Here is a 24,383-nt window from a genome sequence, read left to right on the forward strand (position 1 = left end):
GAAATACACTGCTGAGGGAAGCAGCAGGAGAGAGAGGAGAGGTCCGCTGAGCCATGTGCATTAGCTCCCTGGTCTGGGATCGAACTCATGCCTCAGTGGCTGCCATAGCTTGGTTGTGCTGTGACTTCAACCTCTGTGCTACCAGGGAGATCCAGAACTGGGATTTTTACTATGTTTAATTCACAACTTTTAGTATAAAATATAAAAAGTTTACTAGAGTCTAGAGTTTAATGTTTCTAATTTCAACTACAATGTAAGCAGTAATTATGATTTTAAACACACACAAAGCTTCATTTTGCATAATATGTAGCTTTTGAAGACTAATATATGAATAAACAAAGTAATGAAAAACTAAAAAATTATGATTATTTTTTCAAAGAAATACAAGGTCTGAGGGATTTTTTTTCAGGGATAGTTGTGATTTATCTATGATATATTAAAAATGTATCACAGGCATATTACATATTTCCAAACATCAAAATTTATACAAATAAATATGTTCAATATTTTATAATTATTATACCTCAATAAAGCTTTAAAAGGTAAATAAACCTATATCTAAGGAGAGGAAATTCTACTTTTTTTAGCAAAGATTTTTGAATATTTGTCCCAACTTATTCACTACCTTCTATCTGGAAGAAAATACATTTTTACATAGGGATTTCTGGGACGCCCATCTACTCTGGAGGGCAGATCTGTTGCTTGCAGAACATTTACAATCAGCTGGTGTCCCACCTTATCATACCACAGCTTCACCTAAGAGCAATGCAGAAAGAAATTACTATTTGTAAAAAGCAAGAGGTAATATAATTTTACAAAATTATACCTTGAAAATTTGAAGAAATTGAAGAAAATTTAAATTGCAATACAACCAAATGGCAGATATTTCTGAAAAGAATGTCAGTTTAAAAGTACTTAGGATCTGACTTTTCAGACATTTAAAAAATAACTTACAACTGTCATGCCTTCAGTGTTAACTTACATTCTCTAATACATCATGTTGTGAAAATAAAAGCAATAATAAAAATTTTACAAAAACCTAAGGGAAGGCAGGGATATCAAAATTATTTTCTTTGTTTTTAAATGCTCAAAACAAATGCTTGATGATTTTAAGTGTTTTAATGATTATAGTTTTAATTAACATGCTTTGAAATACTATAGGTAGTTGAAATCTATAGGTAGTTGAAGTACTATAGGTAGTTGACATTAGGCAGAATATATATCAGAGACTAGAAAAGATGAGAAAATAAATTTACTGTTAGTCTACTTTATATCAGGTACTTCCAGGCATTTTTCCTAATTTCATTTTTATAATTACAGGTTAATTTTCAAAAGAGAAAAGAAAAAGAATAAAGAACAGTGTAATACAAAAATGATGTCTTCAAATTAAGTGAAGGCCAAATGAGCTTTACCAAGATTCATAACAGTTTGGAAAAAGAAAAATGGAAAAATGTCATTTCTTAACACTTTGTCAAACTCCTTAGAACCAGAAATTTAGCAGTCAACACAATATTAGGGCTGACAGTGGTAATGCCATTATAAAATAACAATATTAATTTCACTATTTGTTTTAATTTAAAAGTCATTTTTGGTTTAATGGTTGAACAAGTATATATTGTTTAATAAGTAGGTCTCAGGACATAAGAGTCACGTAACAAAATAAGCAGATTAAGCATATTAAGGATTTAAATCCAGATATGTATGAATCCATTTGTTTTCTCAATAAATACTAAATATGTGTTTTTCATAAAACTAACAAACTTTTATTCCACAAAACAAGGGGAATAGTATGAAACTCAAACACTGGCAGAGAAGATAAATACAAGGGACTATACTAAGATAGTCAATCTATGAAAAAGAGAAGTTAAAATCATGAAAGATTTTAAAAGTAACTCAAAAATAACATCAAGCTTACAATTATCTTCTTTGTTTAAATAAAACTAAGAGAAGAACAGCAAAGCATTCTAGAAATTCACACATTACAAAGGGAGCAAAAGTTCAATTATTTATAGAACGATTTGAAGCAACTTTTTTTTTTTAGTTCTTAATACAAATGTCCTATTCTACTATAATCTACATTGATGTGTTTTTTTTTTTATAATGGCCACAGTTTTTTACTCTAATTCCTTCCAGATGATATAAAAGGAACAATGAGGAAAACTAGTTTTTTCAGAGTGATTCAGCAATTAAGAGTTTCACCAAATATCTTGGGAATTTACAAATAATAGTTAAAATTAATGATTCTCATGCTCCAGGTTCATTAAGATTAAGCAAATGGAACATGAATTTCTAAGTTTATTATATGTCTTCAAATATTTACCTTTGAAACTTTTACATAGCACAAAAATTAACTGACATTTCATTTACATATTTTATAACCTATCATTTGATGTTCAGAACACCTGGCACATAGCAAACACTCTAAATATTTCCAAATTAGTATATGGATAAAGGCAAATAAAATCATGAAAAAATTGTGAAGTACATCATTGCAGCAAATGATAAAGAACATCACATATTTTTAATGGCAGACATGAAACAATGCGTAAATAATAACAGTGTCTAACAGGTACACAAAATACATACAGAAAGTTGCCCTGGTAAGACTTGTGGGGCATCTTTTAGAGCTCCAGGACTTGTTGGAGAAATAACAGAAATGGAAGGTCTTTCCATCTTCTGAGATTCAAAGGAACTTGAACCTGAAATAATTAAAAGAAAAAAAGTTTAAGTAAAGTAACATGTGTAGGGAATAAACAATTTTTATAAAATGTTAAAAGCATCTGTTATTTGTATGAAACAAAATAATTCAATCTCAATAAAAACAGTAGAATCTAATTTCAGTGGAATACTTGTAGAGAGTTATCATTTAGTCTTTGGTTAACTGCCTATTTTAAAGATATAGAAAATGATATATTCAAATGTATTTATTTGTTTCAATTTGTAAAAATTGATATCCCTATTTCACCTCATATATAGTTAAAGACTTCATGCTTTAGTGGTAAGAAAAATGGCACCTGTTTTGTTAGTTATCTTGCTAAGGGATCATCTATTATGAATTGCGTGTATTGAAATCAAAATGAATTCATACATAAATTCAATTCTGATTGGCATCTGTGCCTAGATTTCATCATTGCATTAAAATAGGATTTACCATCTATCTCAGTTTTGATCTTACAAACAAATCTCTTAAATGTCTGAGAATGATATCTCTAGTGATTCACAAGTGATTTGCTTTACCATCATGAAGATGAGACTGGCTCTCCACGCCACCACTCAGTGTGATTTTTTCCCCCTTTTTTATTTATTTGTTTTTTCCTAAACCGCTACTGAAGTATACCCTGACAATTACAGGTACAGAATTTCTTTAGAATGTTTTTACCCCAACAATATAACCTTTGAACTCACAGTCATTCAAAACTTAGCTTTACTGAGAAATCCTAATAATGTTGCATTGCCTGAGGTTATGCCATTCATGTATTCACCCCACCATTCCCCACACACTCAAATTAAGCCTAGTAAACTCTCTAAAGAGGACTTTTTAAAGATTTATTTATTTATGCATATAAGAACTGGGGTACAGGCCAGAGGTATGGGGGAATGAGAGGATTCACCAGAGACAAAGTGGGGAACAAAACAGGTGAATCTATGGAAATGCCCTGCTGAGGGAGCAGCAGGTGAGACAGGAGAGATCTGCTGTGCCATGTGGGTCACCTCCCTGGCTGGGGATGGAACTAGTGCTGCAGTAGCTGCTGATAGCTTCATAGTGCTGCATCTTAACCACTTGCACTACCAGTGAGGCTCCTTTACTAAAGAGGACTTTTAATTATAAGAAAGGACTACAAAATTCTTTGTTTCTATATTTCTTTTATGCTATGTCTCTTTTACCAAGAAATCTTAGAATATTTTTTCTTGTTTCATTAAAAGAGAATGTTTGTTTGCTTCTAATAACCAGTTTATTTTTAGTATTGATGGGTGAGATTTTTAAAAATAGTATGAGCACCATGATTTATGCAACTGGTACCATTTTCCACTATGTATATGTCTCTAGGTACCAAAATCAGTTCTGGGTTCATCTCCAACAAGTATGCAAATTATGATGACATGCATTTGACATACTAACCTAATCTCTGGTTCATTGTTTAGGCTACCCATACATATATATTATATATATTTTACCTCTTTATAGCCTCCATTCTTGTTTCCTTTTAAATAGCCTTATATTTTGAATTTCTATAAGCTGTTTTACCCAATATTGTTGATCAAGCTCAAGAGTTATTAATTTTGTGCTGATCCACTGCTAAGCGTATATTTGTGTCACTTCCATATTCTCATCGAAAATTTCATTTCTTGTCTGTGTGTCTCATCTGGAGTGACTTTAAAGCCCACAGAGATTATTCAATCCTCTAGTCTCATGTCTCAAGGAACCGACCCCTGTATGTCCACTGAATTTTACCTCTGCATCACCCATTCACTCCCATAATCATAGCCAACACTGTCATGCATTATTACAATTATTTGTTAATGTGCTTGTTTCCTTCACTAGACTGCTCATGAGCTAATTACCAGCCAAGCAGAATAATGCAATACAATAAACTGTTATGTCCCACAAACAGAATTATTACTGGCATACTAATTGAGCTCTGTGGAGGTTCTGACTATTCTGAGGTAGAGGGGTGTTGTCAGTGAAGACATTTTTTTTTTAAATATAATTTATTGAATTAAGTTTAAGTCTTTTTTTTTTTTTAAGATTTCTTTATTTATTTATACAAGCACTGGGTACAGTCAGAAGTGTGGGAGGGTGAGAGAATTCACCAGAGCCAGAGAGGGGAGCAGAGCAGCAGAAGGACCGAAGTACACTGCTGAGGGGAGCAGCGGGCAGCAGGAGAAGTCTGCACACCATGTGGGACCCTCGCCTGGTGGCTGGGGATTGAACTGGTGCTGCAGAGGCTGCGGGCAGCTTCGCAACCCAGCGCTCAACTGCTGCGTCACCGGGGAGGACCTTAAGTTTAAGTCTTAATAGCCCAATAAAACATCACTGGAAGATAAATATTGCAAATTATATTGACTAATTTCAACATAGCAATTCATTGAATTTTCTCTCTCTCTCTAGGAAAAAAGATATTATAATTGTTTTTCAAGACAAATTTGTATCTATTTTTCTATATTGTAAATTTTTTTATTTTATTTTATATATTTTTACATCATTTTTCGTTTTTGCACAATGCATGCATTTTCATCTTGGTTATAGTCCCCATACAATTCCCACCCCTCTTATTTTGACCCTACTCCCTCCTCCTCTCCCTATTCCCCCCAGCCCCGTAGTATGTCTCTGGTTTATAGTTGCTTGTTGATTTGATTTTTACTTTATTATAATTAGTCTTTTTCCTGGTCACTTATTTAGGTTTTCTAAATTCCTGCTATGAGTGAGACCATCTGGTATCTTTGTCTTTCTGGCTTATTTCGCTGAGCATGATCCCTTCCAGCTCCATCCATGTTGCTGCAAATTGCATAAGGTTATCATTTTTGATTGCTGAGTAATAATCCATTGTGTATATGTACCACATCTAGTGAAGACTTTAAGGCCACAAAAGAGTAGGAAAATAATCTTGGTGCAAAGCAGAATTTCCGTGTGTTCCTAATGATTGTCATGGTTACCAAATTTTTATGTAATTAGATACACCCTTAGTATAGCATACACCCTTAGTATAGCAATACCAATTCATTTATATCAAATAAATATGGGAATTGGTGAATCTTTATTTTTCATTTGCATTCAACACATTTAGTAATAACAAATCTTATTTATACTCACTGGACTCCAGTGGAGGATGGGAGCTCTCAGGAATCCGTGGAATGTCACTAAAAGAAACAGGGTATGGTGAAAATCCTATTAGCCAAACTATTCTGCCTGAGGCAATCACCTCCACATTTTATTTCAGTGGTGTGAAAAATCCTTTTGGGTTTTTACAGGTGTGGGAATGGACAGGAGTTACTATTCAGGCAATTACTAATATGCATGAATGTCAAACACCACACACACACACAAAAACTGCAATAAATTTTTTAATATATTTAATAGCAAAACACTGTAACATGGCAACAATCAGGCTAATATTGTGGCAAAAATTACCACAATATTTTTACTACCAAAACAGCAGGTTTTGGCAATAAAATATGTTAAAGGTAATATCTTACTTCAAATCTAGAAAATCAAAATGACACATATTTTAGAAATCAGTAATATGTTTTACAAACACATCTGAAAGAGTTTACTGAATGAAAGGAATGAAAACATATCTTTATAATAAAATAATGTGGTGAAGATCATGGGCAAAGTTAATAAAATGAAAAGGATGAGTTGCTTTGGAAATTAAAAATGATTCAAGCTTGCAACAAAAAAGCCAAACTTGTTTATATATGTGAATATATAATTCATATACACATATATAGCCCTATATAGAGATTGATATCTCTATACTGAGGTTAGCTAAATATATGGTCATTAACTACATGATTAGAAGGTGACTTGTGAGAACACCCATTCCTGTCACACTTGCAAATTACTCTGAATAAATAATAATATTACCTCAGCTTAACCATGAACACTGTGATCTTAAAAACCCTGGATCAGTCTGGTTTGGGAATTAGACTGTGCGAAACTACTTTACCTCTTGTTTTCCAAGGTATTTTTGCATCAATTTAAGGAGATTAACGATATGCAGGTATTAACATGACATATTAAAGCAGACTGGAGTTAGATAATACTGGCAGAATTATCAGAATAATATTTAAGAATTTCTAATCACTTACCTTGAAACCTAACTTCATTTTGAAATTCTTACATTTCTGGGTGAATCAAAATAAAAAAATTTCTCTATTTCCTTGATTTCACATTTTGTACTTTTTTGTGTATTTTCATAACCATCTACGATTTATACTTCTATAAATAACAGTATATCCTGTTTTGTATATTTTATAAAACATACTTTGGCATAGTTAATAATTTGCATATAATAATACATGATAATTAAGAGATTAATTTAGAATATGTAAGACACAAGTAACCAAATATCTTTCATTAACTTCTTCTGATTTCATCAAGGCCAATAAAGTAAATTTTTTAAAATTCAAAATCAAATTTTTTAGATAGTAACTTGTTTGAAAATCAGCTTCAAAGTCAATAATTAAAATTAGAATTTGGCATTCTAAAAACAGGTACAAATTTTGTATTTTACTGTGTCTGTGAAAGGAGATTATGGAAAAGTTGTATAAAATATTTTTAAGTGATTGATGTTAAATCTAAATTTATTTAATGGCAATTGCTTCAGTAATATATTAGCACAAATTTCCACATGACATTTACATACGTTGTCTTAATTCTATTCACAAGTGAGGTGCTAGAACAGTTTTAATAACAACAACAAGCAAAAAGATGGTATTTGGACTGGCAAAATTAGTCACTGTCTCAAAATGATTAAATGTCTTAGACCATATTGGTCCAAGATTCTTAGAATCACTATGTTACTAAACTATGAATAAATATTTATTTTCTCCTTTAATCATAGAACTAGAGCTAGAATTTTTCTTCCACAGAATCTAGTAAATTTTCCATTAACTAGAAAGTTAATGCCAACTTTGATGCTTATTTAAATATAATCTTTGGATTCCATATTGCTTTGAATGCCATCATTCATGACAGGTTAAGGCTAATTCTAAAGATAACGATTTTTAAAATTATTTTCATGCAAGAGTGAAAATAATAAAAATGTTATTCCAGTCCACTTTAATTGTCTGTTATTTGTTAAAGTTAGTATGAAACACTGATATTTTAGTAGATTACTTTTAAACCACTATATATCTGAAGGAATTGGCAATGTGTACAATACTAGATTTTAAATTCTAATTTTTATATCTTTGACTCTTTTTCCAATTTACTTACCTCTTTTCCAGCCTTATATTTACCTCAGCACTAGAACACATCATGTAAAGCTAGCATCAACTGCATGGTGTTGTTACTTTTAAAAATCTGCATGGAATGTACAGTATTTCTGGCAAATATCTTTAATGTTTACTCTTAATAATCAACACTTAAATTGGCTATAATTTTTCCTTTATTTAACAGTTTTATATATGTATATATTAATATTATTTTGGGGAATATATGATAGATGTATTGTTAGTTCTCTGAAAATTAGGATAATTATAATTTCTGCTGTGTTTTACATTTATAGATATTCATCAGGATAACAAAACATCTAAGGTTACTACTTTTTCAATATAAAGAGTCTTGAATAAATGGTTCCATAATATTTTGGAATATAAGGAAAAAAGGGAATTATTTCCAATAATACTTTCAAACATTTAGTCAATTATAATGAAACAGTTCAAAATGCCTTCCAAAAAATTAAAGAATGGCAAAATGAACATTCTGAACTTATTGGGTTGGTCAGGAGAAGCTAATATTATGGGGAAATCTACACAGATATAAAAAGTATCCCACTTGCTATAGATAATTAAATTGTGCTGGAAATTGAAATTTTAAAAATATAACATTATCACCAACTAAAATATTGAATATTTCATACCTCGTTGATTTTAAATAAAAGTTGGAATTATCCATGGGTAACAATATAGGAAAATATTCTATTTTAAGTAGAATAATAAATGTTCATGTAAACATATGAAATCACTATTTTAAATATGACAGAAAAATGAATTTGTGATCCCCTTAAGGAAATACTACTCATTAAATCAGTTACTAAAAATAAACAAGTTCTGACATTAGAAGAAAAGTTTTTACTTTATTTCACTTCTGAAAAAAATACATATTAGTACTTGTTGATCATTATTGAATTGTGGAGCTTCTAAAATGTAGTGAAGAAAATCTAGTATGCAAGTTTAAAAAATTAAAATTTAAAAATCTAAAATGTATGCTCATAATTGAAGAAAAAACTATCCATGTTAACATGTACTGTATGAATGTATATACTTCTTTTTAAACCCTGCTAATACATGTAATTTACTAAACTTAAGAAGTAAGTTTTTTTAGCCTTACCCAATAGGCCTTGAAACAATAATTTCAACTTGAGGTTCTGATTTTGATTCTAAAATAATGTTGTAAACTTCTTCATTTGTAGCTCCCGGCAGGGGTTTACCATTCCATTCTAGAACTTCATCCCCTTGAATTTAAAAAAAAGGGTATTTTTTTATCTTATATATTCTGTTTATTTTTCTTATCTTTTCTCTTTTTTAACAAAGATATGCAAAACATATACAAATAGTTTAATTGTCTACCTTCTGCTCTCAAAAGAAAATTGATTGCCATATGTTAACTAAATGGCCATTGTAAACACTTTTTTTTCCCCTTTTTTTCTTTTCTTTTTCTTTTTCTTTCCCCCATAGAATATTACTAGTCACTGGAAACAGTACAATACAAAACTATCTTTTATCTTTTTTGAGATATACCAGAAATAATATAAAAATAATCTCATGCTATGGGATGGAATTAGCACAGCCTATTTGGAAACATTTAAAAAATAATAATTAGCAGCATGCCCTCCATATAATAAATGTAGGCGGCTCTATATGTGAAAGATTCTTATACTCTGAATAAATCCTGCTTTATTATTGGTAGAAATAGCAGTTAACATTTGTTAGCATGAATTTTCCAACTATAAGTCATGCTTCATTGTTTTCACCAGATGCATAACAGAATAAAAATGCATGAAAGGCTTTGAATTCATACCCATAGGGTAACACAGGTAGCTATGGCAAAGTTACAAAGCAAGCAGATGTAAAACTGTTGCATGACAGTTAACCCACTTCCAGATGTTTCAAACACACGCATTTTATATATGTTATATAAAATAATAAAAAAATTGTTATAGTACTTGTTAGTTTGTTAAGTATTCTGAAATTAATCAAGGAGAGTAATATGATGTTAAAATATGAGCTAAAAACTTAGTTATTTTAACTAGAGTTTTCACCATAGATCATTTGGGAAAAAATATTTTTTTTCATAAATATTTGGAGCAGCTTTAGATTCCCAGTACCCTTCAATGTACAATGGCAGGCTCTTTTGAACTATCCCAGTTTCCATGACACTGAGCTATTCATTTATTTTTGTGCTTCTGTTTATTTTTGTTGTTTTCAGTACCTATAATAGATTAGTACCTGAGTAAACATGTGTTGAACTAATGGATCACTATCATTACTATATATTTTAAAGCTGACTATAAACAAACAAAAAAAAATCTTTATTTTTTCCTAGGTAATTTTCAAAAAAGAAAATCAGTTTTTTCTAAGACTATTTTAACATGGTCCTTTTTTCCCTAAGTGTGTGCTTACTCAAAGTAAAAAGTAGGTATTTTAAAAGCACATGATGCTCTTTTGGTCCAGCAAAGGAGTATAGTTATCACCAATAATTAAATGACCTCTAAATGTTTGACCTAAGAAATTACCCAGCAAAGTTTCTCAAATAGGTAATGAATATACTTGATTATAAAAATAAATCCAAAAGAATTATAAATTTAAAATATATTAGGAGTATTTCGATTTTTTTTGCCCAAGAAAAGAAATAAAATTTACATCGTGTGAATGTATATATGCATGTGCATATGTGTGTGGGGTATATGAAATAATTTTTTTTTAAGAAATACTTACCCTACATTTTCTATTCCATTATGTTTTACTTGATTTTTTTAAATGATGAATGCAAATCATTAAATCAGTTTTACTACCCAGTAATGAGTTGCAATCAACATTGTGCAAAATCACTGCAATATAAAATTGTCCTCTTTACAGACAGCAACCTGGAAGTATAACGTTTAATATCAAATTAACTTGACACATGTACTTATTTATTTACATATCAGTAAGTGATAAAGCAGAAGATGGTCTCTTTTAACAATATCCATTTATCTTTGGATAATCTGTCAGGTAAGGATATAGATTATGATGATACAGACATGAAAGAAAAAAGACTTGTTTCTGTGCTTAAAGTTGGTGGGGGAGAAATTATATCAAAGCAAATACCTTTAATGAAATATGGTATTTGCAATGATAAGAGTATATCTGAGAAACAGAAGTAGAGACAGGTAGTAATCACTGCACCAGGGAGATAACAGGAAACACTTCAGAATGAAGGAAACGTTCGATGAGTTTTGAAGGATGGAAAAGACTTAACAGGTAGAGCACAAGAGCAGAAAGTGACCAGGTAGACTGACCAGTTCTGGTAGGTGGGAGACAGAGTGCAAGGGACCTACAGGTAGACTGCCTAGTTCTGGGGGGTAAAGTGAATAGTAATGGCAGTGTGGAAGGAATTGTCAGAAGAGTAGAAGACAAAACTACAGAGTTTTCACTTGCACAAACAATGACTGGGAGACACTGCAGAGTCTTAGTAGGGAGAGTTTATATCAATTCTGTGTTTTGATGACTAAATCAAGTAACAGCGAAGTGCATGGATTTATGGGACAGCTGTATTAGAGAAAGCTATGGCAAGATTAAAACGAGATCACAAATGTTGAACAAAGGCACACTAATAAAAAACATAGCACTGTAATTTTATAGACCAATGGTGCTTATATACAGATAGAAGGAAAAAAAGTTGCTGGAGTATAATGTGAATCAGACAGAATATCATGTAATTTATTAATATTTAAACACTTTCAAATCCAGCAACTGCTTAAAATTAAAAGTACACTGTATGTTTTACAGTTATAGAAATTGAGCTTCTAGCATTTTAAAGTTTCTCAGGCTCTAGGTATTTATGGCTGTCGATGAAATTAATCACTAATTGTTATATAGAAAAATCCATTCTTTCATTTTCTTAAGTAATCTATTAAAACACAAAGAAAAAAGAAAAAATCATATATATAACTTGATCTGCAAATTCAGATTTATGTAGTTAAAGTTATGTTAGAGTAGTTAACAAAGGATTCTTATACTTTTTAAACCATTACACAAGTGAATATTCTGTTTATTGAGATGGTAACTCCTGATTACTTTCTTATTAAATCATAACATATTCCTGATAACAGACAACAGTGTACTATACATTTACACATCTTCAAAGTCACATATATGCATAATAGATGGAGAAAAATTCTTGATTTGGATTTATTCCTCTCTATAACACCTGCATAACAAGTGTCTATTAAAGAAAAACTTAAATGATTTAGAATGATTTGGGGTAATTAATTACAACAAAAATATTGTTAACAGTCATAAAATATTTTTCTAAAGGTCTCATTAATTACAAATTTTTACATGTATTGATTTATGTTTTCAAATCTTTGTCACTGAATTTGTTTGGAAAGAAGACTTATAGTCCTCTTTTGACAGTTATTTTCTTGATTATTCCTAATTTATTTATTTATAGTTCAATTTATAATGCAATTAAGTAATATTACCTTATTATATAAATTTTAGGTTATAATTAAAAAACTTAAGGTGTAAAAATTGAAAATATAGCCCAGGATTTTCCTCTATGTCTTCTTTCCCCTGTGCTATGGTTATGAATCCTCAGTTCTACATTCAGCCTATGCTGTTTTCTTTACAATTGTCTGGCTAATTCATAAACGTACATGCTAACCAAAGACTTCCACTAACTCCTGAAGTAAGCTGAAAAAATATTTATATGATATTAAATAAAATGAAAAGTAGACAATCCACAAAATTATATTTTAAAGTTGTTGCTACTATAGTATATTTGAATACAATAAATTATTTCATCATGTGACATTAAGGCATCAGAGCAACATAATGTAAATTTCCTAATACCAAAAGTCATACTACTGCATCAGTATATGTCACATTTAAATTAACAAACAATGACATCATCTGTGTAAAGTATTGGACTATGATTGCATTTATGAAAATCATGGCTACTGAATTTTTCAATATCACTAGGAAAATTTAATAATTACTGTTGTTTAAAACATAAAGAATTAACGACTAGTATTTTTTATAAGGCTAAATTGTTTTAGATTTTTATAGCAACATTATGAGGCTATATACAAAAATTAGTATTCCTTCAGCATTAATCATTTATTTTTACACAAAAATATAAGATTCCTATTCTTACTGTATCAAAGCTGTTATTAATAGATTACGTATTTTTGCAACTATTAAGTATTCATATCAGGAAAATCATCCTTATTCATGCATTAATACATTATTTACTTAATTGACATATATAACTTACCCTGAATTGTAAATCACCAACTCAAACACAGAGAGTACACTACGGAAATACTAAAAAAGAAACATTACCTGCTCTTAAATGTCCAACTACATCTGCAAGGCTACCCTTCTTTACTTTGGTGATGAAGGCACCAAGGCGTCCTAAGTCAGTCATTTTTCCTCCAACAACCTGGATAATTTATAAATTTATAAGTTCCCAATGTACTGAATGAAGTGAAACAGATTTCTGATTAAAGGAGCTTTGCAGGATAGTTTTGAAAAGAAACATCACTATATTAGAAATGACCATATGTCCTAAGGAAGTTTAGGTACTGATTGCTTATACTAACCTAACAAAAGAAGGCACTATGAAGAACAAACCCAGGGAAGACAAGAGCCAGATGTTAACTACTTAACTACCAAATAGCAAGTGTTTGACACTATTTACATTATGGCTCAAATTTTTTTATCACCTAAATCCATGCATACTATTTGAGTTATATTTCTATACACAGATAATGTCCAATTGTCACAATACACCTTGATCTTTTGTATATTTTTAGCAGAAGGATATGAAGATTCAAGAAAAGAACAGGCTATATTGGGGAAGCAATTCACCATGGTGCAAACAGTAATGGTCTAAGTTTCTCGCTGTTACTGACCATGTAAATGAACTTCTCACTTGAAATATATGTGTTGGAATCGAACTTAATGTTGGAGTTACATTTCTCAATATTTAACATTTCCCCTGGCTTTATCACATAATTAAAATTAAATAATTCTGAACATATTGTATTCTAAGTTTAATTTTTCCCAATGCAGGGGGAAAACTATAATTAAAAGTAGGAGCGAGATTCTCCAAAATTGGCCCATAATTCTTAGGGACAATTTATTAGTGGAGATATTGGAATTATTTCATAGCAAGAGAAATTAATGATAATGAATAAGGTGACACTATTAATACATTAACTGGGAAAAAACTTTAATAGTCAATGGTTTTGAAGTGATCAAACTATGCTACAAGTGTAATATAATCTTGGTTAATAATAAATTTAAAGTTGTATCTTTGAATGTTACTATAAGTTTCTGAATGCAAATAAAGCCTCATGATTCAGAACATATACACATGCACACACATAATAAAACAAGATAAATAGATATTCTTACAATGAAACAATATCCTGAAATCTATTTTTTCATTATATATTTGAGAAGTCAATATTTTTAAGAGACATTTTACTCTTTTGGAACTACCATCAATTCTATTGCACTTAGGAAACAGTGTCTTTAATGTTTTATGGGTGCTTGTCAAGAAATAATAAAATTATGAGGTACACATTATTTAACTTTACTAACATTCATTAAAACTATTCTAATACAAAAATCATCCCAAAACATTACATTCATATAAAAGGTCATTAGTTTTCCTATATTTTATTGCATTTTCCTATTATATCTGGATGTCATATTAATAAAATTATTTAAAAATATTAACTCACATAAAAAGACTAAATCTACCATAAGAAATTAATATATTAACAAGATATTCACTAAATGGACTTTATTTTGGAGACGAGAAGAGGATATTTAAAAATGTCTGTTAGAAATTTTGCAAAATGCAGTCCATTCATTTTGTAATTTACCTTTTAAGAAACACTTTAAACCAACATACTTACTTTCAGACCCAGTAATGCACCTGATTCTTTGGGCATAGTTGTTCTCTTGTTAAGAATAACACGTCCAATTAGTCGGTCTCCCTCTTTAGATGGTTGCCACGTTACGGGATGCTATTAAAACATGAATGAAGTTTTTTTTAAAAAAACATTTTCTTTCCTTTAATCACATAATTATTGGTTGTAACATGATGTGACTTCCTCAGTTAAAAGAATTCCTTATAACTATGGGAATCTCTCCTTTACTTAAAACAATTTTAATTTACAACTATATTTTATTTTTAGTAGAAACTTACACAGTGAATATTCTAAAAGTAGTTAGCAACTAAATATACCTGTAAAAATAGTTCTAAAAGAAAAATAATTAAACATTTAAAATATAAATTCTTATAAAAAGAACTGTTTTTATATTTTGAATTGTTAATGTTGATATCATTAACCAAATAGTATCTCATTTATACACATTCAATAATTGCTTTTACTTTAAAATCATTCAGTGACAACTGTTTTCAAAACCGTAGTGTCTTAAATGAAATCAGTGTTTGCTCTCATAAATTGTATAGTGGAGGAGAAAAAGATTACTACCTATCACTCATCAGACAAAACACAATGACTAGGACACATTATCCCTGAAATCCACTCCCTCACTTCCCACATAGCTTACCGAACTGATAGGTGATGTTTCCCGGCTATGCCACGTGGCAGGATCCAACCAGTAATAATCCAAGTCACCTGTACAACAGGAAGAATGAAAAGTGTAATGGCTTTAAAGTGGAGAATGAATTACTTTAACTATGATCTCGCCAATCTATAAAGTAAAGGGTTATAAACACCATAAGAATAATGACGCACTTGCATTGCAAAGGTTGTGACCTGAATCCTTGGAAAAAATGTGTTACAAATGCATTTCGGACTCTAGGGGAACTACTTTCTCTGCTCAATAAATCAGTCTAAAAATACACATAAAAGTATAAAGAGAACAGGGTTAGTCCACCCTGCCTTCCCTCAAAGATTATCCATACCAAGGAACAGACTACTGTTCAGTGATGCTACTTAAAATTTTATTCATTGAACTGAGAGATAAATATTAGATTCAATGTCTCCCTTTCTACTCTTTTGGAAGACATCACTATCTATCAAAATTATTCTCCTCATCAGCTGAACAATAAGATATAAAATATTTTCTTGTTATTTGAAGAAAATATTTTATTCTTTGATAGTATGTGATTACCTCTTCCAAATAATTTGAGGTATAATTGATATACAACATGTTGCTATATTACTGATATATAACATCTTGAGGTATTCTGATATATAACACAACAAAAAGTTTTATTTTTAGGAGGTAGTGGTGAGTAAGCTAAATATTAAAAATAAGTTTTAACAAAAGAGTAATAAACAAAATAACAATGTATTCAATTTTACTGGTCATGAAAGACACTTAAAAAATCCTAACTTTGTAAACATAAATTTGAGAGGCTTTAATTTTGATTTTTTTAAAGATTAATTTTATTTATTTACACACAGAAGAGCTGGGGTACAGGCCAGAGGTATGGTGGGTGACAGGATTCACCAGAAACAGGGGGAGCAGAACAGGCAGATGGACTGAAATACACTGCTGAGGGGAGTAGGGGTTGAGACAGGAAAGGTCTGCTGTACCATGTGGGCCAGCTCCCTGGCCAGGAATGAAATTCCTGCTGCGATGGCTGCCAATAGCTTTGATTTTTTTGATGTAAAAATATTATTCTAAAAAAATCTGAAAAAAAAAATAATGGAAGGCAGTAGTGCTTCCATATATGCATAGGAAGAAAGGCCAGAGTGGGTGACCCACGTGAGAATAACTACATTGAAAATATCAGATTAAATAAATGAAAAATTTTCTCCCCATGCATCTTGACAGAAAAAATTTAAGAGAATGAGTAATGCATAGAACCTAATAGCGAAATATTTAGCTAACTGTTGAGACAATGTGTTTGGATATCTGTGAGGGTCAAAAGTAGAGAAATTTATAGAGATAACAGACATGGCAGATATAGATATAATAAAAGCAATGTAACAGAAAATAAAATTTTAAAACCTGCAGGCATAAAAATCCATATACTTCAATTTCTTAGTAGCTGCTTCCCTTTTTATTTTCCATAATATATTAAAAAGATTATAGAATGTTATACATACTACAATATTAAAATGTTCTCAAAATGTTATATATATAAAACAGTATATTTTATGTTATAAAATGATGGAAATTAAAAATTGCACTAGCAAATACTACTTTCTGTTAAAATTTATTCCACATGGAATTCATATTCTCTCAAAAGACACACTTTAAAATGTAAAGTCTTGTTAGCAATGAGTATATATTTCTAATACTCTGCTAGACTAGTTAGTTAAATATATAGAAAAGTTCTAAAGGGAAATTTTTTTCCTATTTTACTTTTACTGCTTATAAATCTCAACAAGCTTATTTTTCTTTTTATATTTTTCCTGTATTAGGATAACATTGGTTTAAAGTTCTGGATACGATTCAGAAATATTGGCTCCCACCTCTTCTACTCTATCATTAGTACTATGATATAGTTCTTCTTGAAAGAAAAACTGTAATAAAATGAAATGACTGCTAAGTAATAGATTATTGCATTTCATAAATATTATTGCCATTCATAAATCTTTCTCCCTAAAATTTCATATAATTTGTAATAGGCCTAATGACTTAAATGTTGATCCATTTTGAAATACAGAGACAAATTAATGGAAACACTGAGATATTTGTGGGACTTGAAGAATAAAAATTGGTCATTGAATTGAGAGCAGCTTTAAGACATTTACAGTTAAAAAATGATGAAAAAAGGAAGAGAAAACAACTATCCTATTTTAAAGACACCAAAAAAAAAAAAAAAAAAACAGAGGCAATTTGTTGTATCATTCACTAGCTTGACTTTGGTCTTAAGAACTATACTCCTTAGGATCCTCCTCTGGATCCCAAGCCCCAAGTCCTCACATAGTGGATCAATACCATTTCACTATGTCCTAATGAAATGTATGCAGCACACAGCTGGTGAATGCTAGTTCTGCTAACATGCTCCGTATATGCAAAGAACTGAAAGTTAATGTTTCTGACATATTTCAGTGATGATAATGAGCACACTTTATAATGAAAATACTACTTTCAAATAATAACATTCAATCATCTATAAGCTTTGTAGGATGACAATCTTGAACGAGAATCAAATTTTAATTGGTTTAAGATGGAATATTACAGTTTGCCAGATGCTTTCAATATGAACATTACCTTGACATTGATAATTTGAATGTTAAAGAATTTGCTTTTTAAATCCCACCCACCCCAGTTCTGGTTATAGTGTTGTAGATATCTAGTAAAAATTGCAAATATAAGTGTAAAAAATACATTCAATAGTTTAAAGTAATATTTGTACATATTTGCAGATAAAATTACACTTCCTTCACATCAAAGAGTTTTTTACAGTTTTCTTATCACTAAATTAATTGTCTCCTACTAAAATACAAGATTTTTGCTCAAAGAGAAAACATAAACTCTAAAATATAAATATGTAGCTTTAAATCATATTTGCTTCTTCTTTTCATGTAATTACTGTTTTAAAAATATTGACTTCTTAAGTACTATAATTTGTCTTTGTAATTCACATTTCTATATTGTTAATGAAATAAGCAATATACAAAAAGTACCTTCCAATATATTCAGAATCTAGTGTTTCAGTAACATAGAAGATTTCCTTGATTAGTTTTCTAGTAGGTAATTCAAGATATTAATTGCCACATGACATAGCTACAAAATGATAAATTCATGGTATTTACTTACGTAATTGAAAAAAAGTATTTTGGTTCTAATGTTCAATATAACCATAAAGAAACAAATTTATTATCATTAATTTAGCACCAATAAATATCATATGTTTTAGTCTACTGAAGTGTTTAAGTTCATAAATAGCCAAGTTCAATAAAGTGTTATTTTGGGCATTATTTTTTGTGAAGCCTTTGAAAAGACTTTCGTCCTATCCCTTGTGAAAATGTGGAGTAATTAAACTTGATAAATGAGCATACACCAGTCACTGCATAAATAAAAGTCAGCTAAATGACATGTGAGCCTTCTGTAAACAGAAGTCATTATAATTAGAGTATGTGACAATACATAAACATGCATCTCCATGATCTAAAATTTTGTATCTTAGGATGCCTGGTGTCAAAGTACAATGAATTCTAATAACATCAAAGTCAAATTTATAAAAATACCTTCCAAATAATACAAATACATGATTGAATGTGTAATATTAAAACTGTGAGGAGATAGCTATAACTAATTTCACACATTAAATATCTATTTAACAATTTCCATGATGGTTATACTTGACCAAGTGGAATATGTGTCTAATATGCAGAGGCAAAGAAAAGGTATCTTCATCAAAGCCCTGAAGTATTAGAAAACTTGGACTTCTCCATCTCCAGAAGAAATTAAAGACATATTTTTAACATCATTATAATCAATGTCACTCATCCCAGAAGATGGGAATCAAATCAATTACAAAATTGATTTACAGTAACTCTGCACTATTCTTAATACATCTCTATAATCATGCTACACGCCATCACAAAATAATAAACTATTATTATATAGACTATATTGATAGCATTCAAAAAATTAAAAGTTTAAATTCAGACCAATAATCAGAAGAACTGGCCTTCCCAGAGATTACCTGTATCTCTTAAAAATTTGTCCACTCCTATTTTTGTTTATTCTCTACAGCAGGATATATGTTGTAATTGCAGAAAATTAAATGAACTCTAATATTTTAATTACCTAGCAGCACTTAGATAAATGAAAATACTGAGCAAAAATATGTTAATTGAATGGCTATGTGCCATGCACACACAAAATCCAACTCAGTTTTAATAATGGGTTTTTAATTTCAGACAATGTTGGGTATTTTTAACGGTGAATAGCATAATACACTAGTTAATATTTTGCTGCTTATAATGTGAAAAAAATTTCACTCATCTTAGTATTTTATAAGGACATTCTTTCAAGGACAGGGATTAAACCCAAAGAAATCTTAACTTTTGATTAATATAATGAAAATATCACTTGAAATAGTGTCTTCATGTTTCAGAAGTCTATTTCAGATAGTTCTATGTCTATGGATGGCAAATGTGTTCACTCCCACCTCTGAATTATATGTAATAATAGAGATAACTTGGGAATAATTCAGCAACGATATGCTATAAAGCAAAGTCACAGAAAGCCTAACTTCACCTAAGTTAAATTAACAGTCAGGGAAAAGAAACAAATATTATTCAATAGGACTTGATACCCAGGCATTAAAATGAATTGGGGAACTAACTTATTAAATTTAATCATTAATATAATCTGTGAAATATTAGTCTATAAATAAATACTAAATGTACTGATGCAAAATCAGTAAATTGTTTTTCATGATTGAATTGCTGTCAGTCTAATTTCCTAGTATACTAAAATTACTGGTCCTCAAGCACTTTTTGGTTTTCATTCAAAATCCATACCAATGTTCCAATGTTCACTCCATAATTTTCTGGCAAATGCTGCATAATTAAGTAACAAGAGATGTATGTCCTTGGAGCACAAGTCTTGAAGCAGTGCTAGACACATCTCCAAACCACTAGTCCCTTTGGTTTTGGCACAGGCTGTACACACACACACACACATACACGCACACACACGCGCACTATCATCTATCATTCCTTGGAATAGCTGTGCTTATTTTCAGCTTTCAGTCACCGGTGATTCATTAGACTGGTTCTTAATCTAAATGCCATTTGAAATTTCATTTTCAAAAAATTTCCTTTGGTTATAATGTGCTCTGCTTATATCACAGAAGTAACAATACCACTTTCCGTCTTTGGCATATAAATCTGATGGTTCAAATAAATGTACCAACTACTATTAAGTAAAGTTCAATGATGTTTGTGTTGAGAAATTATTTCCACTTCATAGAACATGCAGAGTTGAACTAGAGCTTAAGTATGTGCTTGCAGGCCTGTACTGCCATCTCTGTTTTATGATTTTAGGGTACAGGAAAGGAGAACATATTTGGTAGAGGTGGTACTTTTTCTGGTGATATGTATATTATTTACTGAATTTGAGAACCAAGTTTTAGGATGTGAGCCTACCACCATACAATTCCACAAAGCAGTTATATGGAATTCAGCATCAAAATTTCTGGCTGAACTCTGAGCTAGTCATTCAGATAATCTCTCAATTTTGAGATAACTCCTATGGTACCACACTGTTCTTTCAAGGATTGGATGGCATAATGTATGTGAAATTGCTTTTATTAACTACAAAACAACACATAAATGCAAGTTACTAAAGTATAAAATAGATACATTAAAAAGTATTTCCAAGTATAGTGCTAATAAACATTTTCTGTCAATTGTAATGGGTAAAAATTAAGAAAATACATTTCTTTTACTGTACCACTTTACTTATTTGAAAAATTGAATAATCAGAGTCTTGCCATATTTTATCTAGTTGTGGTATAAAATTTTATCTGATGTTTACCATTGCACTGCTTATTTTAAAATATATAAAGCCAGCTTTTGTATAAAAAGAACGTCACACTTGGTTAAAGAATTGGAACTCTGATCTTAACTTGGCAATGGTAGGTATATTACCTGGATAAGATCCCTTTATTTCTTTAAACTTTGTCCTTCACTCTAAAATGGGAATAATATAACTTTCCCCACAAAGGTTTCATGAGCATTAAGTGAAATATGCTGGCTTTGCAAATTGTAATGGACTTTAAATAGATTTTGTTGTATAATTAATTATAAAATTGAGGTTAAGGGTATGCAATCATGATGGAAGAGAGATGATTTAAAGTTAAATAGCAATCCTACCTAAAATATATGTAGTAAGAGGTATCTTTGCAAAATATACTGTGAAATAGGTTTCGAACAATGTCAAAGTCACTCTATTTGTAAAAATTATCATTAATTAGGTTGGTATAAAACAGGTGCTCAAATATTCAGAATGAATAAATATTTGCTTAACCCTGATGTTAAAGAATAAGAAAAAGATCCATCACACATATAAACAAATATCTTCACAATTTTCACAAAACAGTGACAGCCTAAGAGATTAAGAGAATTGGTTCCTTTAAACAGACTATGTACATTAAGATATATTAAGATTAACTCCTAAACAAAAATATTTAGACTAATAAGTAATTAATTTAGTCAGGTTGCAATATGCCCTTAATCTAAAAATAAGCTGCTGCTATTCCCCTTTATATGATCAAATTTTTATGTGGGAGAATAAAATACATACAGTACATAAGCAAAATATCTGTGACTGAATTATCCTGTACCATAATAGAAATAGGATATTTTTATCCCTTTACTATCTTTACTGATGCCTCAAGATATATCTAAAAATATTTCTTGAAACCAGTTTGTATTATATGTTAAAAATAATTTGGTATAAACATTAGTTATGGAATTTTATTTTACATATATATATTTTACATTATTTTTCATTTTTGCACAATGTATGGGCTCATATGTTTTCTCCTTTCAGGTGTAGTCCCCATAAAATTCCCACCACCATTTCACCCATGAATCATCACCGTAGTCCCTTGTGCTTTTAATATTTATATTCTAACAGGTTGTATGCTTCCTAATTTCTCGAGACTCTTTTTTTTTAAAGTTTATATTCCTAGCAAAATAATTTAAATAATAGCAACATTGATGGTCCTGAGAAAACAAGTATAAGTTGAAATATATAATAGGGTCACCATAAATAATGGGGCTCTGGGAAAAGAAGAGATAACTTTATATGTCACTATAGGTTAAAGTATATTGAGAAATAAAATACTAGATTGTAATCATTCATTATCAGTTTAACTTTTCCTAGTTGGGGATGTTATATAAGTTTCGATTTTTGAAACAACATGCAGCTTCAGGGCTACGAAACACTCCCAAAACACTAAGAAACTCAGTGATATCCTCAGTCTTTACCTCTGTGTTGACCTGATGCTATAGGCCACAGAAGAAGTAGATACATTAAAATTCCCCAGAGTGTGAACAATACACACACACACATACACACACCCTTTTGTGCCTTAGGATAATAAAATATAATTCCTGGTCTTCAAGAAATCTAGACCAGACTATATCAGTATTAAATGACAATAAAAGTATATCTGAAGAAATATCTCTAAGGTCACTGATGATAGGGCATAAGATTTCCACATGATATTTTAGAGAGGAATAACTTTCACCTGTAAATATGGTTTGAGTTCTAATGACTGAAAAATTTCTTCCCCAGAATCTAAATTTGGAATAGTAATGCACTCTGGAGAGCAAATAACAAAATTAACAAAACCTAGGGAAACTTTTTTCTTTTCTTTAACACCATGACTCTTCATAAATAAGAATTTGGGAAGTGCTGTACACAGGAGGGAAATATTTTACTGCAACTTTCCAACTGACCAGGCTTCCACATTGACACTGAGTATTCCATTCACGTGGGAGAACAGGTTTTCACGTGCAAAGCCTCGGAATAACCAGCCAGGAAACCCTGTGGAAAAAATCGGGGTTTATTTGTTTTCATTGTTTGGGGACTGGATGTTAACCACAGGTTTAAGAAATTGTAGTGCTGGGCAAGTTCACAGTAGAGCATTATAAGAAAGCACTCTAGATGTAAGTATCTTTAATATAGGAAAATGTTAGTCTTTAGCCAGACCTCACACCTAAAAAACACTAGTAAAACAATATTAACTGGCAATAATAACCCTGAATATCAAATCAATTTCTACCTGTGCAACTATATCCCAAATATGGAAATAAAAATATGGAGATCCACACATTATCTGATTTTAGTGTTATAACTATAGTCAAGTGCTAATAAAGAAGGATTTTAAGACTATATAGAAAAAAATGGAAGTACTTAGAAGGGATTGATACTGCTTATCATTTATAACATACTATTAACCTATAAAAAAGTAAAAATAAATTTACTCTAGCAAACATGTTTGGTAACGTAAACAGATGTTTAAAAACCAAAGCTCCCTAAAAGCAAGTTACTATAAATGTTATTTTTCCTTTCTTTTTTGTTTTATTTTGTGTTTTGCCTTTTAAAAAATATTTGGCTATGCAAACAAATAATATATAGATGTATTAAAAGAATTTTTAAGTTGAAAACTCCTTGATTGGTGGTGGGAAATCACTACACATAGGAATTTGGAAAATATTTTATGCCTCGACTGTTCTAGAAAAAACTGCTAAGTATCCATATTCATAAACCTCAAAATTATAGCCACAGGAAACTAGGTTGCAAAACACTGCAAGGTCACTGGTCTAAATTTCTGTCGCAGTGCAAAAGTAGTCACGCTGTATAAAGGCATCTCCTTTCAACTGTACTCCATCTCCATATGTCAGAAGACAATTCAAATAAGAAAAAGCACAAAAGGCAATGGAAGAAAAAAGTAATATTCACAAATGCATATAGGGCCTCCC

The 24,383-nt window shown here is 30.4% G+C and overlaps 1 protein-coding gene across 50 annotated transcripts in view; it reads right to left on the reverse strand.

The window, feature by feature from the left end:
* The window catches only part of RIMS1 (regulating synaptic membrane exocytosis 1), a gene marked incomplete at its 5' end in the record, with an annotated part of 207,984 nt that overhangs the window by 146,934 nt on the left and 36,667 nt on the right, over nucleotides 1-24,383 (reverse strand). For 39 of the 50 annotated variants that reach the window (XM_084259628.1, XM_084259652.1, XM_084259651.1 and 36 more), the window contains 7 exons: nucleotides 626-756; nucleotides 2,587-2,699; nucleotides 5,813-5,859; nucleotides 9,056-9,179; nucleotides 13,273-13,372; nucleotides 14,859-14,969; nucleotides 15,520-15,587. In XM_084259628.1, coding sequence (XP_084115754.1) covers nucleotides 626-756; nucleotides 2,587-2,699; nucleotides 5,813-5,859; nucleotides 9,056-9,179; nucleotides 13,273-13,372; nucleotides 14,859-14,969; nucleotides 15,520-15,587 — 694 coding nt within the window. Of the gene's footprint in view, nucleotides 1-625; nucleotides 757-2,586; nucleotides 2,700-5,812; nucleotides 5,860-9,055; nucleotides 9,180-13,272; nucleotides 13,373-14,858; nucleotides 14,970-15,519; nucleotides 15,588-23,357; nucleotides 23,389-24,383 lie in introns of those variants that run through there. The other 11 variants (XM_084259648.1, XM_084259673.1, XM_084259646.1 and 8 more) reach the window with 2 other exon arrangements.

This window comes from Talpa europaea, assembly GCF_964194135.1.
Source record: "Talpa europaea genome assembly, chromosome: 2".
Classification (NCBI taxonomy): Eukaryota; Metazoa; Chordata; class Mammalia; order Eulipotyphla; family Talpidae; genus Talpa; species Talpa europaea.